Genomic DNA, 20,852 nt, shown 5'->3' with positions numbered 1-20,852 from the left:
TGCATGGGCAGCTACACCTGTACACACCATCAAAGCTCTGTTTGACTCAATTCCCAGGCATATCAAGACCATTATTACGGCCAGAGGTGGTTGTTCTGGGTACTGATTTCTCAGGATCTATGCACCCAAATTGCGTGAAAATATAATCACGTGTCAGTTCATGTATAATATATTTGTCCAATGAATACCCATTTATAATCTGGATTTCTTCTTGGTTAGCAATTTTAATGGCTAGTAATGTAGATAATAAGTAAAAAATTGGCAAATATATAAAATTAAGCACCTAAAAATTACAAAAGTCTGTCAAATATTAAGTATAACAGTTTGCAAATATTTCATGGTAGTATTTTGAACCTCATTTTTTTATACCTAATCCAAAGAATTTCAAAATAAACAGAAACCTTTCTTAGTGCGTCACTACCTGTCTTTCAAATGGAACAAAACTAAAGAAAACAGACGGTGATAATATTTAACAGTGCAACATCAAATTATGCACAAAATGAATGCAATATTATTTTGATTGCTTGTTTGTGTATTGAGAATTTCTATAATACTAATGTATAACTGGTGAAGTTTGATAGAGATGATAACCATTTTTTTCACATGTACTAAATGACATTCATTATATTTTGTTTGTACCAAAATACAAAGTTACAAATGGGTGAAGTGGTTTCACAGATTTCCAGTGGCTATATTATTTGTATATTGTCACAGGACTTTGCATCCTCATAGGAAAACTCAAAAAATTATATGCATAACAAGTGCTCCATATGTGCCCCTTCAGTGATTCTGCAGATATTGAGTCAATAATAATGTTCTTCCCACGTTTGGCACAGAAGGTCCCTATCAATCTCTTTAAAAGCCCTGTAGATGCACCTCACAGTTGTGGCAGGTATAGTGGTAGAGGAGGTCCAAACACTGAATCTCTCACTTAACCCCACACAAAAAAATCGCATTGGCTTATATTAGGAGAGTACGAAGGTCATGACTTGAATAGCTGATCATCAACCCCACCTTGACTGATCCATCAGTTTCTCAATATCCTGTTTAAGAATTCATGAATGTCGCAATGGAAGTGGGATGGAGCACCATCCTGTTGGCAGATGTAGTCCACACTGCCAATTGCCAGTAGTTCCATATGGTAATGTCCAGATACATGTATCATGTAACGGCCTTTTCGCAAAAGTGGAAGTGACCAGAAGTATGAAATTTTGAGACCGTACAGAACACATTAATATTTGGTGAATCTCAAGTGTGCTTCATGATAACATAAGGATTCTCTGTCCTCCAGATTCACACATTGTGCCTGTTCACTGTGCCATTCACAAAAAATCACTGAAAATGAGTTCCTCATGAAACCCACCATTTTTTATTAACTGCTGCTACTATGCTGAAAATTTAAGGCGCGTGACTCTCATCAGAAGTCAGGGCTTGTAGTAATTGCAGGTGGTTAGGCTTTAGCTTCAGTCATTTTTTAAGTTCTTCCAAATGGTCGGTTGTAGGATTTTCAGCTTTCTGGTTGCTGTTGCTGTATTTGTAGACTTCTGTGGGCTATGTGCAAAACTCGCCCACATGCAGTCACCCGTTTCTTCACTCACTGCAGCTGATCCTTGGATTTCCCCTCGCAGAGGTCTCCTGAAGCTTCAAACTGTGCATACTATCACTGAATGGGGTTGGCAGTTAGTGGATCATTGTTGAACTTTGTTCTGATGTGTCACTAGACAGCTACGCAGACTGATGTGAATGGGTATCAAGCACTACACAAGCTTTCATTGTGCCTGTTGCCATCCATCTTGCCTAACTGTTTATTGCTGTGCTCTTGTGGCAGAAACGTGAAAGTGGCTGCAACTGTACAAAACTTACTGAGTTTTTGTATATGAGTGTTGGGTTTTGTGACAGTATGTCAGTTAATGTAGATACAGTGAATTTATGAAATTGCATCAGTAACGGGAATCACAAAATGGCTGAAAAATTTTTGCAATTTATTCTTGCCAACACTGCAAAATTATTGCAACTGATTTTTGCCAAACTTTGACCTCATGTAATATAAAATGTGTGAATGAAAATACTTTGAAATTTTAAAAATGTGAAGAGCACAATATCCTGATATCTCTCATTCAGTGCTACCAGTTTCAGTTTTAAGCCATATTAAATTTGACCAGAATTGACTATTTGTGCAAAATTTCATTCACACTGGGTATTGCCAGGATGGAACAATTTCTGTAATTGGTCAAGTTAAAGTGAAATGACACAATGTGGTTATCCCTTTTTTTATTGTCTGTCTGTTAAAGTTATTTTAGTTTCTCTAAGTAATTACTGTTTTTTAGTTAGTGATACATCATTTGTCATTGTACATAAACTGTCTGTTTGTAAGCAAACACTTAATGATTTTCCTTGTGCTGTGTTTTGTACATTTTGCGTTTGTGTTCAAGGAGATACAAACAATAAAAAAAGGTTCTGTTCTTATTTTTTGCAGATATAGAATGTACAGGAAAAGTCAAACAACAGGATTTCCATCGCTTATCACTATCTTCTCAGCACCAAACTATCTGGATGTATATAACAATAAGGTAAATATTCAGTGTTTGCATATTTATTTCTTGGTTAGTAATAGAACGTGATTCTCAATTGTAAGTGTTAAAAATGATAAGAATACTTGAAACAATATGAATTACATGGTTTAAAGACAAATGCTTTGATTTAACAGTTTTACTTAAAAAGTTAAATTTCTCTTATGGTGTCATTGTAACTGTACTGCCACAATATTGACATAACAGTTAATGGACTGTGAAAGATATTTGCAGAATTTTAATGAAGTGAAGTTCAAAAATTTTCAGAGTAATTCAGGAATACAGAAATAAAAGTTGCTGAGGAATGAGATAAATAGGAGGTGCAGGGAAGCCAAGACGAAACGGTTGCATGAAAAATGTGAAGAAATCAGGAAAATAATGATAGTCAGAAGGATTGACTCAGCACATAGGAAGGTCAAATTGAAAGCAAGAGTGGTGACATCAAGAGTGTAATGGGAATTCCACTGTTAAATACAGGGAATTGAGTGGATAGGTGAAAAAAGTACATTGAAGGCCTCTATGATGGGGGAAGATTTGTGTGATGTGATTTTGGGGTGGTAGGGGGGTGGGGGGAATTGGTGTGTAGAATGTTTGGATCTGGCAATATACCGTTCGACTTTCGGAAAAATACCATCTACACAATTCCGAAGGCAGCAAGAGCTGACAAGGGCAAGAATTCACACACAGTCAGCTTAACAGCTCATGCATCCAAATTTCTGACAAGATTAATATACAGAAGAATGGAAAGAAAATTGAGGAGGAGTTAGATGATCAGTTTGGCTTTAGGAAAGTTAAAGGCACCATAGAGGGAGGGGACATACAAAACTAAGTTTTATGATGATCTTAAGGAATGGTACTGCATATAAGAAATGAGTTGGAGGTCATTTAGATTGTAATATTGATCTGAGTGGAAATCCTCTCTGGAATTTTCAAAAAAAATGTTGGAATGAGAAGATTATACATACTCATGTAGGCATTTAACAGTTGGGGTACACACGAACAAGACAATGACCCGGCATATGAACTTACATTCTCACTTAAGTGAATCTAAGCTCTCTCTCTCTCTCTCTCTCTCTCTCTCTCTCTCTCTCTCTCTCTCTCTCTCTCTCTCTCTCTCCCCCTCCCCCTCCCCCTCCCCCTCCCTCGCTCCCTCCCTCCCCTTCTTTCTTTCTTTCTTTCCTCCCTCCCCCCCCTACCCTTTTCTCCCTCTCTCTACAGTACCAAAAGTACAACAACCTGACTGGGGCGGGGCTTGGTGGGGTGAAAGGAAGATTGGGGCCATGAACAGGGACAGCTGTGCACCCAATGAGGGGGGACGTGGGGTTGATGACCCCACCTACCCAAGAGACTGAGAACAAGAACACTGTATGATAAAGCATTGCTTAAACAGCCTTCTTCCAGGTACACAGTTTAGAGAAGCATGATGTGGAGGCAAATGTAGGTGGTTTGATTTGTAAAGCAGCCATTGAAGTCAATCTTGATGTATTCAGCATTGTGTTCTGCAACTGGGTGATTGAAATTGCCCTTGACTGAACATCTTATGTTTCAGAATGTTTCTGGCCAACCATAAGTTTACATGGATTTTAGCTTACTCTTTAATAGCACATCACATATTTCCCTTTACTGGTCAGTAAGTGCCAAAGTTTTGAGGCTGTTTTATTGTGTATAGGCATGGCACTCAGTAATCAGAAAGTTAGTGTCTCACAGCATCCATCTGGTAATCGCTTTTTATGTGACTAATTGTTACATGGAAATAATACAAGGGCATACTGAAAAGCAATGCCTCCAAATTTTTTATGTGAAAACCTTCACAGATTTTTAAATAAAACTAAATGTTATTAACATTCTACATCTTTATTCTTCATGTCTTCATATATGTTTCTCAACATAGTCATCATGGTGTTGAACACATTTCTCCCAATAATAAACCATTTTTTTGTTATTGTCACTGTACAATGTTCGACTTTGTTGGAAGAGCCACAAACTCACCTCTACTTGCTCCGCTTCATCACTATCAAAGTGAATACCTCAGAGGTGTTCTAAAAGTTTTGAAAATGAATCAATATTGGATGGGCCAAGTTGTGACTGTACACATGATAATAGATGACAATTAATGCAAGGCATCGGATTGTTGCAGATGTCGCAGTGCTTGGTTGTAGTCTGAGATTATCATGCTGAAGGGGAGTGTGCTCCATGTGTGGATGACCTCTTGGAATTCGTTCTTTTGATTACAGTATGCTGTTTCTTGTGTACTAAGGTAGTTCTGTTAAACATCACCATGCTACACACTACAATTTGGAGCCTTCTAGTAGTGTGTCGTTTTAAGTGAAGTAGGAAAGCAGACTGAGTAAAATGCATGACATGTAATACCTCAACTGATATTAATAACAGGATAAAGAATTCGGAGGCACTACTTTTCAGCATAGCCTTGTGAAAGAATTAGCACATTATGTGGTTAATAGCCATAAAAAAGGTAAAAATGAATTAATTGTGAACCATAATTACTTCATGTTCCAGCATTGCCCCAATTTTCTTTCTTTTTTCCCCTTTCTTTTTTCCCTTTCTTTTTTTTTCCTTGCCTTTTTTCCCACTGGATTGGCATTTTAAGATCAGTGTGATATCTGTCATTTTAATTTTAAAGTAACTTTAAAATTTTTACCTGTCGCTAAGAAATATTGCGAACTTTTAAACTTTTTGGGAACTGTAACTTGTTCAGGCAATGAACACAATCACTTTGCATCTTATTTTGATGCTCCCCCCACCCTCCCCACCCCCACCTCCACCCTCCATAGTAGATATGACAGTTCTGAAACTAGTTAAAAATACTCTCCTCTATATGGTCTTTTTAAGACTTTCATGGCCACTTGATGACAAACCCTAGGTAGTCTTCAATCTTCCTCAATAATCAGTAAGTATTGCAGTGAGCACTAATATTGCAAGGAATTTTAGTTTTTTCTCATAATGGCTAGTACTAATAACTATGACTAAAGATTATTGTGACATACAATTCTATCACCCTCCCCAATAACAATTTACAACTTTGAGCAGTAAATCTTTTTGTACTTCCTGGTGGGTATCTGCTTGGACATTTGAAGATATTAGTTTCAGTAGTCAGCATAAAATCATCAAAAAATCTTTTCAGTATTTGAGGACAATTAAGTATGGAACCAGATTATAAATAAATAAAACTTGATATTATGTCACTAAAATTTAATATTAATTAATTATTATGTGCTTCTGAAGGCATTTCCACATAATGAATTGACAGGTCTTAGTTCAGCAGCATTGGTTCTGGAAATTAAAACTAACTGTAATTGAATAATACATATAAAATTATGTTTTTAATAAGAGTACCTCCATGCCTTTCTTCCATGGTTGTGGAAACAACCAATCACTGAACATAAAAAAGTTGTAGTCATTTGATTCTGTATTGTGGGAAAAAGACAGGAAAAGTGGAGCAACATTACTGCATCAAATTTGGTTTAAAGTTTGTGGCCACAACCCGCTTGGCTTGGTGCTAGGCCGGCGCACCAGCAGACGCGCGCTGTTAGTATGACCACAGCGCGCGTACGCTATTTTGCTCTCTCACTGGTGCGCGCAAATTCTAAGTCCATTATCAACACGTTACGTAACGAAGGTCGCAAGTTCTCTATATAAGCGGGCAGTGAATGCTAGCGGGATCATTCCGCTGTGAGCTCTATCTGCAACAACATGGAAGCACTATGCCCCGTCGATGTGTGTATTGTCATCGTCGCCACCGCATGCAAGATGTACATCCACAAATATCGAAAAGTGTTTGGCAATGAAGCAGTGGGCACCACATAAATAAAAGAGTGACCAAACTGCTTCAAAGATGGCCACTCGTCAGTGAAGAGTTAAGGGCGTTCAGGTAGGCCCTTCACATCCACAAATGGTGTTGTTGTTGATACTGTAAGGGCCCTGTTGATTGCACACAAGATTAAAATTAGTATTGGATCCACTCACTCCATTTTAACAGAACTTTTGGACCTCAGGAGGATCTCAGCAAAATTTGTACCAAAGTTGCTAACAACTGAATAGAAGCAACTTCATTAAGAGATCACACAGGACATGCTGGATACTGTCAGTGGTACTTCCAACTTCATTAACACAATGGCCACCGGTGATGAGTCCTGAGTTTATGGGTATGACCAGAAACAAAGTTGCAGTTTTTGCAGTGGAAACATTCATCATCATTGAGACCCAACAAAATGAGGCATGTCTGCAGCACCATGAAACTCATGTTCTCTCTCTCTCTCTCTCTCTCTCTCTCTCTCTCTCTCTCTCTCTCTCTCTCTCTAACTTTAAATGAAATGGTCCATCACAAGCATGCCCCAGAAATAACTAGTGTCAATATGGAATATTACCAAGATGTTCCACTTTACCTTCATGAAGCAGTGGGATGCAAACAGCTGGATTTCAGGGCAGCAGGCTGTTGGCCTCTTCACCACTACAATGCATCTTTCATTGTTCTCAATTAATTCAGAGTTTTGTGGCCAAACAACATGGCTGTGGTTTGTCAGCCTCCTTGTTCCCTTGACCTGGTACCAAGTTACTTTCGGCTTTTCCCTAAACTGAGCAATTCTCTTAAAGGGATGAGGTTTCATAACACGCAAAATTGGATGGAGCAGCCATTTTGTTGTTGTGGTCTTCAGTCCTGAGACTGGTCTGATGCAGCTCTCCATGCTACTCTATCCTGTGCAAGCTTCATCATCTCCCAGTACCTACTGCCACCTACATCCTTCTGAATCTGCTTAGTGTAGTCATCTCTTGGTCTCCCTCTATGATTTTTACCCTCCACGCTGCCCTCCAGTACTAAATTAGTGATCCCTTGATGCCTCAGAACATGTCCTACAAACCGATCCCTTCTTCTGGTCAAGTTGTGCCACAAACTTCTCTTCTCCTCAGTCCGATTCAATAATTACTCATTAGTTCTGTGATCTACCCATCTAATCTTCAGCATTCTTCTGTAGCACCACATTTCAAAAGGTTCTATTCTCTTCTTGTCCAAACTATTTATCGTCCATGTTTCCCTTCCATACATGGCTACACTCCATACAAATACTTTCAGAAACGACTTCCTGACACTTAAATCTATACTCCATGTTAACAAATTTCTCTTCTTCAGAAACGCTTTCCTTGCCATAGCCAGTCTACATTTTATATCCTCTCTACTTCAACCATCATCAGTTATTTTGCTCCCCAAATAGCAAAACTCCTTTACTACTTTAAGTGTGTCATTTCCTAATCTAATTCTCTCAGCATCACCTGACTTAATTCGACTACATTCCATCATCCTTGTTTTGCTTTTGTTGATGTTCATCTTATATCCTCCTTTCGAGACACTATCCATTCCTTTCAACTGCTCTTCCAAGCCCTTTGCTCCCTCTGACAGAATTGCAATGTCATCGGCGAACTTCAAAGTTTTAATTTCTTCTCCATGAATTTTAATACCTACTCCGAATTTTTCTTATGTTTCCTTCACTGCTTGCTCAATATACAGATTGAATAACATCGGGGAGAGACTACAACCCTGTCTCACTCCCTTCCCAGCCCCTGCCTCCCTTTCATGTGCCTCGACTCTAATAACTGCCATCTGGTTTCTACACAAATTGTACCCAGCCTTTCGCTCCCTGTATTTTACCCGTGCCATCTTCAGAATTTGAAAGGGAGTATTCCAGTCAACATTGTCAAAAGCTTTCTCTAAGTCTACAAATGCTAGAAACGTAGGTTTGCCTTTTCTTAATCTTTCTTCTAAGATAAGTCGTAGGGTCAGCATTGCCTCACGTGTTCCAACATATCTACGGAATCCAAACTGATCTTTCCCGAGGTCGGCTTCTACTAGTTTTTTCATTCGTCTGTAAAGAATTCGCGTTACTATTTTGCAACTGTGACTTATTAAACTGATAGTTCGGTAATTTTCACATCTGTCAACACCTGCTTTCTTTGGGATTGGAATTATTATATTCTTCTTGAAGTCTGAGGGTATTTCGCCTGTCTCATACATCTTGCTCACCAGATAGTGGAGTTTTGTCAGGACTCTCTCTCCCAAGGCCGTCAGTAGTTCCAATGGAATGTTGTCTACTTCGGGGGCTTTGTTTCGACTCAGGTCTTTCAGTGCTCTGTCAAACTCTTCATGCAGTATCGTATCTCCCATTTCATCTTCATCTACATCGTCTTCCATTTCCATAAAATTGTCCTCAAGTACATCGCCCTTGTATATACCCTCTATATACTCCTTCCACCTTTCTGCTTTTCTTTCTTTGCTTAGAAATGGGTTTCCATCTGAGCTCTTGATGTTGATACAAGTGGTTCTCTTATCTCCAAAGGTCTCTTTAATTTTCCTGTAGGCAGTATCTATCTTATCCCTAGTGAGATAAGCCTCTACATCCTTACATTTGTCCTCTAGCCATCCTTGCTTAGCCATTTTGCACTTCCTGTCGATCTCATTTTTGAGATGTCTGTATTCCTTTTTGCCTGCTTCATTTACTGCATTTTTATATTTTCTCCTTTCATCAATTAAATTCAATATTTCTTCTGTTACCCAAGGATTTCTACTAGCTCTTGTCTTTTTACCTACTCGATCCTCTGCTGCCTTCACTAATTCATCCCTCAGAGCTACCCATTCTTCTTCTACTGTATTTCTTTCTCCCATTCCTGTCAATTGTTCCATTATGCTCTCCCTGAAACTCTGTACAACCTCTGGTTCTTTTAGTTTATCCAAGTCCCATCTCCTTAAATTCCCACCTTTTTGCAGTTTCTTCCGTTTTAATCTACAGGTCATAACCAATAGATTGTGGTCAGAGGCCACATCTGGAAATGTCTTAAAATTTAAAACCTGGTTCCTAAATCTATATCTTACCATTATATAATCTATCTGAAACCTGTCAGTGTCTCCAGGCTTCTTCCATGTATACAGCCTTCTTTTATGATTCTTGAACCAAGTGTTAGCTATGATTAAGTTATGCTCTGTGCAAAATTCTACCAGGCGGCTTCCTCTTTCATTTCGTACCCCCAATCCATATTCACCTACTACGTTTTCTTCTCTCCGTTTTCCTCCTACCGAATTCCAGTCACCCAAGACTATTAAATTTTCGTCACCCTTCACTATCTGAATAATTTCTTTTATTTCATCATACATTTCTTCAATTTCTTTGTCATCTGCAGAGCTAGTTGGCATATAAAATTGTACTACTGTAGTAGGTGTGGGTTTCTTATCTATCTTGGCCACAATAATGCATTCACTGTGCTGTTTGTAGTAGCTTACCCGCATTCCTATTTTCCTGTTCATTATTAAACCTACTTCTTCATTACTCCTATTTGATTTTGTGTTTATAACCCTGTAGTCACCTGACCAGAAGTCTTGTTCCTCCTTCCACCGAACTTCACTAATTCCCATTATATCTAACTTTACCCTATCCATTTCCCTTTTTAAATTTTCTAACCTTCCTGCCCAGTTAAGGGATCTGACATTCCACGCTCCGATCCATAGAACACCAGTTTTCTTTCTCCTGATAACGACATCCTCTTGAGTAGTCCCCACCCGGAGATCCGAATGGGGGACTATTTTACCTCCAGAATATTTTACCCAAGAGGACGCCATCATCATTTAATCATACAGTAAAGCTGCATGCCCTTGGGAAAAATTATGGCCATAGTTTCCCCTTGCTTTCAGCCGTTCGCAGTACCAGCACAGCAAGACCATTTTGGTTATTATTACAAGGCTAGATCAGTCAATCATCCAGACTGTCACCCCTGCAACTACTGAAAAGGCTGCTGCCCCTCTTCAAGAACCACACGTTTGTCTGGCCTCTCAACAGATACCCCTCCGTTGTGGTTGCACCTACGGTCCGGCTATCTGTATCGCTGAGGCACGCAAGCCTCCCCACAAACAGCAAGGTCCATGGTTCATGGGGGGAGCAGCCATAATCCATACCAAAAGAGGCTTTCCATCACTGCTTCCAGCAGTGGCAGCAGTGTTGGGAGAGGTGTGTAGAAGCTGAAGGGGACTGCTTTGAAGGTGACTTCTGTAATCAGTCTTCTGATTGTTCTTATGCAGCTCACCACGAATTTGTCTGGTGGTCCATTCTCATCTGAGAGTAGCACTTGCAGCCTTCATCCTCAGTTATTCAGTGGATGTATTCTACTCTCTATCTTCCTCTACAGTTTTGACCCTCTACAGCTCCCTTGAGTATCATGGAAGTTATTCCTTGAAGTCCTACCATCCTGTCCCTTCTTCTTTTTAGTTTTTCCACATACTGCTTTCCTTGCCAATTATGCGGAGGACCTCCTCATAGCATACCTTACCAACTTGAACAGTCATTTTGTTGCCACTTGCGCCAATGATTTTAGAAATTTGATGGAATTCTGTCTATTCCTTCTGCCTGATTTGATTTTAAGTCTTCCACAGCTCTTTTAAATTTCAATTTCAATACCGAATACCCTATCTTTTCAATATTGACTCCTGTTACTTCTTCCATCACATTATCAAGCAAGTCTTCAGTGTACTCTTTCGACCCATCTGCCCTCTCTTCTGCGTTTAACAGTGGAATTCCCGTTGTTGTCTTAACCTTACTACCATTGCTTTTAATTTCACTGAAGGTTGTTTTGACTTTACTGTATGCCAAGTCAGTCCTTCCCAAGAATCTTATTTATTTTTCGATTTCTTCACATTTTTTATGTAGCCATTTTGCCTCAGCTTCCCTGAACTAATTTATTTCATTCCTAAGTGACTTGTATTTCTGCATTCCTGAATTTCTCTGAACATTTTTGAACCTCTTTCTTTCAATAAGCAGCTGAAATCTTTCTTCTTTTATCCATGGTGTCTTTGCAGTTACTTGCTTTGTACCTGTGTTTTTCTTTATAACTTCTGTGATTTCCCTTTCAGAGATATCCACATCTCCTCAACTGAACTGTGTATTGAGCTATTCCTTATACAGTATCCATAGCCTCAGGGAACTTCAAGCATGTCTCTTCAATCCTTAGTTTTTCATATCCCACCTCTTTGTGCGTTGATTCTTCCTTACTAATCTTTTAAACTGCAGCCTACCCTTTAACGCAACAAAATTATTATAAGAGACTATATCAGCTCTTGGGTATGCCTTACAATCCATTAAATGATTTCAAAATATTTACCTGACCATGATGTAATCCAACTGAAATCTTCTCGTCTCCTGTTCTTTTCCAGGTATACTTTCTCCTCTTGTGATTCTTGAACAGAGTATTTGCCATTACTTGTTGCAATTTATTGTAGAACTCTGTTAGTCTTCCTCCTCTTTTATTTCTCGTACCAAGCCCATATTCCCCTGTAATTCTTTCTTCTACTTTTCTCCCTGCAACTGCATTCAAGTTCCCCATGACTATTAAATTTTCATCTCCATTTACATACTGAATTACTTGCTCAGTATCCTCATATACATTTCCCATCTCTTCATCTTCTGCTTGCAGTGTCACCCTGTATACCTGAAGTATTTTTGTTGGTGTTAGTTTGCTGTCAGTTCTGATGGGAACGAATATATCACTGACCTATTCACAGTAACTCACTCTCTGGCCTACCTTCCTACTCATTAAAAATCCTACTCCTGTTACACCATTTTATGTTACTACTGTTGATATTTCCCTGTACCTGTTTACCAGATATACTTGTCTTCTTTCCATTTCACTTGACTGACACTCACAATATCTAAATTGAGCCTTTGCATTTCCATTTTTTGGTTTTATACCTTTCCTACGATGTTAAAATTTCTGACATTCCATGCCCCAGTTCATAGAACATTATTCTTTCATTTGTTGTGCTATCTTTTTCTCATGACCGCCTCCCCCTTGGCACTTCTCTCCCTTAGATCATAATCAGAGTTAGTGTTGGATCTTTTTCCAAAGGAGAGATCATCATAACACTTTCTCATTTATAGGTCAAATGTCTTACGGATACATATTATGTGTCTTTAATGCATTAGTTTCAATTACCTTCTGCATCATCATGCCATTAATCATTGCTAATTCTTCCACCTTTAGGAGCAGTTTCCCAGCCTAAGGTTGAGAGAGTGCCTTGAACCTCTTGCCACTCCTCTGCCCTCTTTGTCAAGCCTGTTGGTTGAATAAGGATGACTTCTTATGTCAGAAGTCTTTCGCTGCTGTTGCTGATGATTTTTATTCAAAATTTAAGCAGTGTTGGGGTTTGAACGTGAGACCAAGGAAATTTTGTTTACTAATTGAAGATGCTATCCCTAGACAACAAGTGCATGCATTCATGCATTATAATGTTGGGCTAGGTCTCCTTGTTCTTAACAGATATAATGTGTCAGAAGTCTCGCCATATCACATGGTTCTGAATGTCCTTGAAGATTGCATTGATGACACATCATCAGTCATATGCTTCCAGTTTCTCTGTGGTGACTGCTGCATAATATTTCATTTTTCCTTGACTTTGAATGAAGACTGTATGTTCATTTCTCTACTCTCCTACAATTTAACAGCATGGCATTTATTTTCCTGATGTACCTCTTCTAGTGCAATTCCTTTTGTGATGTCCTCCTCTCTTATGTTTGAAACTGACCTTTTAGGTGGGTGGATTCATGAACTTTTCCTTACAAGAGTCTGTTGGGACTTTTTCTGTTAATGTTACAGCTATCACTTGAACTATTATAAAATCCTCTCCTCTTACTGTCACAACTGTTTTAATCTTCTCATCTTGAACTCCCTGTATGATTATTGGTGGTGCTTGCTTTCCAATTAGAGACTACCTTTCTGCAATGCCTGCTCCCCTCCCTCCTCCCCCCCCTCCCTCCTCCCCTCCCCTCCCTCCTCCTCTCCCCTCCCCTCACCCCTCCGGAATTTTTTTGTGGAATTGCTGTTGTGTGGTGTCAGTGCCACTTGTCCATTCGGTCATGCTTAAGCTCTTCTGTGTCTGCTAGAAAATAATGGTCATGCATGGTAATCCAAAGTCCATTTCGACTCATAGTTCTCCAATCCAATTCCTTTCACACCTGCTCAAGTTGCAGTGAAATTGTGTATGAGTAGATTACTTTGTGGTTTCCTACAATCTTACTTTTAAGAAATTTTAATAGTGTGCTATAATTATGGCTTGGTGTTAGTTCAAAAGCTAAATCAAAATTCCATGTGACATACTCTTCAGTTCACCTTTATTCCCATCAAAAGCTTTGGAAATTAGCTTATATGCATCAGATAAGATTATTTTCTGGGTGGGGGCATCACTTCCTTCTAGATTCATGTTAGGGATTTTTCATTCTTTGTCAGAACCATGCACCTCATTTGTATGCTGTATTATGATTCATTTACCATGTTTCTTAATCAAGTTGGCAGTGCTGTGTTGCGTCCTGTGAAGGCATAACATTGGAACTTAGTTCTTTCTACATGCATATGCTGCTGACAAGTCGTCTCTCCGAGAAAATCCTATCTTTTGTACTCAGACACATTAGTTCTTAGTTACGGTACTCACCTAGCTATTAAAGCCTGGACCCCACATGTGATACCAGTTCATATGTTGGAACCCCATGTGGGTTGCACTCTACTTGTTTTGAATCTTGTAATAGGGTGGGAGGAGACATGGGATTTTATGTCATCTGTATCTTGCATGTGAGCTGCTATGTGTGAGGGTGAAATGTGACAGGTGTCAAGCTGGTTAGAGACAGCACAAAATGACTCTGGTGTCAGAGGAAGGAGGTACATTGTCATTTTTGTGCATTCACATGAATGTGCCTGAAAGCACAGGCACCGGATTATAAGTTGAGTCCTGAGACCCACTTAAGAAGTGTAAAACATAGATGAGGCTTGTAACTTCAAGCTGTTACTGGATGTTCCAACTAGTTACCAGTACAAGTGGCCACACCAGTGTAACACCCTATTAGAAATAGGGTACAAATTTTATTGAATGGTATTTCATACCATGAATCAGGAAAGGAGTCAGTTGCTAGTGCTCTAAGTGAACCCTTAGGTTAAGTACATGTCATAATGGAAGTGACAAGCAGATATTAAGTACTTGCAGGCAAGCATATGAAGGAAACCACTAACCACATTCCACAGGTACCCACAGGCAAGTTTTGTAGTCCCTTTTAGTGTACAAGTGTAACTCAATATAATTATTCTTACTCACACAGTCCCTGCTGTTGCCTGGTAATCACCCAAAATGCTAGTTTCAGTGTATGATGGGGCTGAATTTTACTGCTTGCCCATTGGTGGTGTATGTATACTGCATTTGGGCCTGTTTCCTTAAAGTAGTGCATCACTGCATCATCTTTGGAATTCAATTTGCAGTAAGTGAGCATGACCTCATCAGTTTCTTAACGTGCATGAGCGCATATGGAACTGGCAAAAGGGACTAGCACTGCCTATCTCAATCTGATTGACAAGGCTCACTGCTAATATTCATATCTGGATGATTTTTTTATTTTTTGGCACCCCCTTCTAGATTCAGTCATTACGATGCATGTAAATCTCTAGATTAAATAATTTCAAAGCTGCCTACTGAGCAGAAATAACAGATGTATGATAAGAGAAGCCCTCTCTCAATTTTGTGTTATGTAGCTAACATCTCATTACAATTTTTTTTTTATTCTGAAGCATTCAGGAATTCGTGTATGCATCAATCTATGATATCTAAAGTAAAATATCGCTGTTCTTTAATTTTTAATGTTAAGGAATAAAAGTATTATGAAATGCTCGCTTCTGTTTAACTGTACAAAACCAGTGTTGTTACTGAAAACAAATAATGGCTTATTTTTAGTGGTTTTTATGAACATATGTTGTAGGCTGCTGTCTTGAAATACGAAAACAATGTGATGAACATCAGGCAGTTCAATTGTTCACCACATCCATACTGGTTGCCAAACTTCATGGATGTTTTCACATGGTCACTGCCATTTGTAGGAGAAAAAGGTAATTCATTTCTTTTATATGTACCAATTCTCCTTTGGATACCTTTTGCTTTTTTTTTCTTCTCAGATGGGCCAGCAAAGGACTATGTGCCCATTTCCATTTCTTATTTTGTTGTTGTTGTTGTTGTTGTTGTTGTTGTTTTTTCTCTCTTCCCCCCCCCCCCTGCCCCCTCCACCCCCTCCCCTCCACACACACACACACACACACACACACACACACACACTATTTTTTCATCTGTTCACTGTGTGTTCTCTTTCTGTCTTCTGACCACCTTTAACCGTAATTCATTTTTATTATTTATTAGTCTGCAAGGAGTATTTGTTATCTTACAGCATCTGTTCTTATTTCAAATTAAAAGTTATTTTATCATTTTCATAAACTTAAATCAGGTTTAATCAGCATCATAAGTTGTCAATATCAACTAACAGTTACAAAGTTACAAATATTTATGGTATTAAATACATATAGTGTTTCTCTCGTTTAAACCACAGCTGTTCTTGTTATCTCGATGAAGTTTAAATTTCACATTAAACTGTTGTTATAACAACTAACCTTCTCTTATTTCATTAGTACCTTACACTCACAGTAAAGAAACTTCCTGGCAGATCAAAACTGTATGCCAGACCGAGACCTGAACTAGTGACATCTGCCTTTACCAGGCAAATGTTCTACCAATTGAGCTCCCCAAGGTTGATTCGAGACCCATCCTCACAGCTTTACTTCTGACAGTACCTTGTTTCTTACCTTCCAACTTTACGCAAGCTCTCCTGTGAACCTTGTACGACTAGCACTCCTCTAAGAAAGATATTGCAGAGACAGGGATTAGCCCCAGCCTAAGGGATGTTTCCAGAATGAAATTTTCACTCAACAATATCTTTTCTTCCAGGAATACTAGTCCCGCAAGGTTTTGCAGGGGAGTTTCTGTGGAGTTTGGAAGGTAGGACATGAGCTAATGCCTGAAGCAAAACAGTGAGGCTGGGTCATGAGTCATGCTTCGATAGCTCAGTTAGTAGAGCACATGCAAGCAAAAGGCAAAGGTCTAAAGTTTGTGTCTCGGTCCAGTACACAATTTTAATCTGCAACAAAATTTCATATCAGTGCACATTTGACTGCAGAGTGAAAATTTCATTCTGGAAATAAAAAAATCAATGATGGCTAGGCTGGTTTAGTTATCTATTTGCAGATGAATGTTTTCTTGTCTATTGGTTGATAACGATTTTTAAGCGTATTAGATCTTAATATTGTGGTTGCTACCAGGATAAGTAAGTGTGAGGTTACAGCTTCACTCACTCACTATGTGTCCATCATATTTGTTGCAGTCACAGAGATGCTTGTGAATGTGCTGAATATTTGTTCAGATGATGAACTCATGTCTGATGGAGATGAAGGGCTTGAAGAAGGTATGTATTTGTGCTGCTGTGTGTTCTATGTAGTTACCATTAGAACACTAGTTGATACGAATTCTAAAGTATTTAAAGTAGCAGTATATTTTCTTTTTTATCTGTGTTAAGAATGTTGACATGTATTAATGTTAATTACATTATCTGTTTACATTTAAGTGAAAATTATTAGTATATCTTGTATTAAAGCTGTACAAATGCAATGGCATGCAGATAATCTTCAGTTCTGTGGATTCTCTTTGGGTTTCTGATGCTATGTTTCTATAAAATATGTATCATGGAAAAGTCCATTTAACTCAATAACAAAAAGAGGGAATAGCATATCCAGACTTTGTAATAACTTTAGATTTTGTGTTCAGTGAATTAAAAAAACTTGTAATTCTTCATTTTTAATTCGAAACATTCAAAGTAAAAGTGGGAGCAATTTATGTGTGAATGCAGATTAAATTTTGCAGTATCAAGGAAGTTAACTGAAGTAAGATTTTCTTTGATCTGAAGCCCTTATAAATCTATAACTGGACTGGCACAGACATATCCATTGTACATCACTGCCATTTTAATAGTGTGGCAGACATACTGACTGATAGTTTTGTATAGTGAATTTTCAACTGGGTAATTACAGAAAAAGGAAAGAAAAGTATTTCCTGCTACATATTAAATGCAGCAGAAATTTGTTCAAAGTGGTCAGTATGATAAAGAAATAAATGACGCTTGTCTTAATGCAGGAAAGAGTTTGCTGCAGTTCAGATGAATGGGTTATTATCCCTGGTGGAGTAATTTGTGCTTTTAAAGCAACATTTTTTCTTACCTCTTAGTGAAGTATTTAGGCCAGTACACAGTAAAATAACTCTTTAACAGCCAAAATGCATCAATTGTGATGGTAAATAGAGCTGTCTGAGCTGAGTTGAAATACAGGGCAACTAGTTTGCAGCAGTTCAGAAATTTGGAGCTGAAAGTCGGAGATTTGAAAACATGTATTATGAAAAATTATAAGAATTTAATTCCTGGAAAGAATCTGGAATGAACACAAGTAGGCAATTGCAAGAATGTATCCAGGCAGATACGGTTGTGTGTGAGTGAGTGAGTGAGTGAGTGAGAGAGAATAAATTTTAAATATCGCTCCTAACTGATAAATATAATGTGTGTCTTATGTATTTACCACACTTTTATCATTTTTGATAGTTTAAGTACAGTAGTTGGATTACTTTATTCTCTCTAAATAATCTTTCATTTAGTGTCCAATTCAGAAAGAACTTACCTTCACTTTTTTTGCGCCAGATAAAAGGACCATCATACATTTCTTTTCCTACTTTTCACTCTTTCAGTTTATTGGATGGGAGATGTCGTGACAAATACACAGAAACATTCTATGTATTTATCATATGGAATTATAACACAAAAATTACATATTAGTGATATTTTAAATTAGGCTACTGGGTATTTTTTTCTCCAGTAATTCATATTGAAGGGGGTTTATACTTGTATTTTATTGTTTTATCTGACAGCACATACAGAATGTGATTCATTTCAGTGAAGCTATGAAAATGAAGTTTTGTATAGATGATGATTTGTCCTTTTAGGAAATGATGACCTGAGGATTTATTATGAGAGTTTTAATTAGAGCAATAATTTTAAATACACACATAATATGTAGTGACTTCCATAGTCTTTGAACCTTGGTATACTGCTTAAATATATAAAACTTTTAATGTGAAGCATTATCTTCTCATTAGTTTGGATTTTTAAAATGTCATTCATTTATATGATTTTGTATAGATCAAAAGAAATTTGTTGGTGCTTGCTTTGTTGCTCTCATAACTATCCATGAGTGTGCAGACATGAGCATATTTTAAAGGGTTTGGTAACAAAATGTTCATGTAGTTCATTCCGTTGATTGTCATAAATATTTATTCTCTTTATGATTCCAGCTTTTGAATTGGTTAGCTTTGAAAATAACTGACAAAGAGACAAACATTCCGAATTCATATTTTAATTATATTTAGAGCATTTGAATAATACTCATTTTCATTTAATTTTTCTTTACATTCAGTGTTCTTTTTCCATATACGCTAAATGAGAAAAAATTCCAAGGGGAACAGTGCTGTTAAATTATAATTTTAAGTACTGTATTGCAAAATCAGTTACATTGACATTATCTTTGTTATTTTTATATAATAAATGTTATTTACCATGCTCAGTATAAAATATTTACCCACATATTTTCCTTCATTCTTTGTGATTGTTCATTTTGGAATTCTGACAGATGGTAAGAATCAAGACTTCATTTGTAATATGTTTGTAGATGTGTGTTTGGTAGTTGGCCTGCACAGGTTAAATGAGTTCCAGTTATTTTTGTCTTATTACAATTGTTCTTTTTAGATATTTTGTTTGTAGTTTTTATATATACATCTCAATTGGTTTCATGGCACCAGACTAAAGGGTGAAATCTATTATTTCTCCTACACGTTTATATTAAATAGATTCTGTCAGTCTTCTTAATTTTTCATTAACGCTTAGACAGTCATTTTCATGCCTTTACACTTGCGTAATTTAAAAAATCTGAAGTTACAGATTATAGTGATTTTATCGAATATGCTAAATTGTATTTAAAATGTTACTCAAATATATGGAAATGGTGTTGGCTGGCTTAGTTATGTAGCCATAATCCCATTTAGAGATATTAAATCATCTTTTTGCATAAGGTGTACATTTATTGTAATTTTTCAGAATTTTGTATTGTTCATTCTATTAACAGAAAATTTGGGAAAATGACTGTTTACAGTGAAATGACTGTCACATACTTGAAAATAAGAGTAATAATGAAATAGTAATAGTGATAAATATCTTTAAATATAATTTTCCAGACTATTAATGCAACTGCCAAATACCACTTGACCCCTTAAGAAAAACTGTTTCTTAAGCAAAATTTTATCAAGTTACAAATAATTTGCTCTATTACTTTGATTTCTGTCATTCATTCGTGTATTTTGAACTTGTTTTCTTTATCTTGTGGTACATTACTGCTTATAAGTGTCATTTGATCAGTCTTTTTGTAATAAGAGCTTGCTGTTATGTTTTTTAAATTCACAAGTTATTATATCTTGCTGCATATCTACCCCTTAGTAGAGTTTACTGAGAAATGCACATGAGAGAATTTAAATATTGGTGTTGGTCCCTAATCCTTCTTTACTCTTACCATTGAATTTTATATGCCTTTAAAATTGAATTGTCAGAGTTGACTGGTAGTATTTTCAATTTGTCTCTATTACTCTTTCCGGAAGTGACTTTTTCATCTTCTCACACCCTCCTGTGCCCTCTCTCTTTAATTACTTTAATTTTCTAAACAATTGCACCTTCTGACTGCACTGTACCTTCTCTATATGCATTGGGACTCTGAATTGCCGGGTGCACAGGGAAACTTTTTATACAAAAGAATGGTAAGTTTCTTGTGCAATTTTGGGTTTTTCTCATTGAGTTTTTCTTATTAAAATTATAGAATCACCAGATACACCTAATACTTTCACCTAGTTGTGTGCTTTTTTTTACTGCTATAATTTTGTCTCCACTGGAAAAAATAGTTTGTTACTTATTTGGTTATAAGTATGTATTACCATTGGAGAGTGTTGGTTTCTGTGCAGTGAGCAGAAGAGAAACTAATGGCATGTCAGTGTGCTTCTGGTGTGGAAGTTCAACCACACTTAACAGTTCTCATACAATCAGCTCCAAATTTGAAAATACAGACTTTTCCCACTAATGTTGTCACTGATCTTATAAGAGGTAAACAGCAGTTCATTATCACCTTCAAAATTCTTGCTTACAGACATTTTAGAAACACAATAATATGTCATAAGTTTATTAAAGACCAGGAGGCTTATTCTTACATTTCTCTGAACTTTAAACAATGGGTATGAAAACTGAACATGTTTCTATGCTGGAGGTCATCTTGTGGCTTCTTTATTGTGAACCTGTT

The 20,852-nt window shown here is 37.4% G+C and overlaps 1 protein-coding gene across 3 annotated transcripts in view; it reads left to right on the top strand.

The window, feature by feature from the left end:
* LOC126336689 (serine/threonine-protein phosphatase 2B catalytic subunit 2-like) overlaps positions 1–20,852 on the top strand; it is a 778,905-nt gene that overhangs the window by 721,373 nt on the left and 36,680 nt on the right. For 2 of the 3 annotated variants that reach the window (XM_050000640.1, XM_050000639.1), the window contains exons 8-10: positions 2,477–2,570; positions 15,356–15,482; positions 16,802–16,882. In XM_050000640.1, coding sequence (XP_049856597.1) covers positions 2,477–2,570; positions 15,356–15,482; positions 16,802–16,882 — 302 coding nt within the window. Of the gene's footprint in view, positions 1–2,476; positions 2,571–15,355; positions 15,483–16,801; positions 16,883–20,295; positions 20,320–20,852 lie in introns of all 3 variants that reach the window. The other variant, XM_050000637.1, reaches the window with a different exon arrangement.

The sequence above is a fragment of the Schistocerca gregaria genome, chromosome 2, assembly GCF_023897955.1.
Source record: "Schistocerca gregaria isolate iqSchGreg1 chromosome 2, iqSchGreg1.2, whole genome shotgun sequence".
Taxonomy (NCBI): Eukaryota; Metazoa; Arthropoda; class Insecta; order Orthoptera; family Acrididae; genus Schistocerca; species Schistocerca gregaria.
The sequence above is the reverse complement of the archived record's forward strand: the minus strand, read 5'-3'. Positions and strand labels throughout refer to the sequence as shown.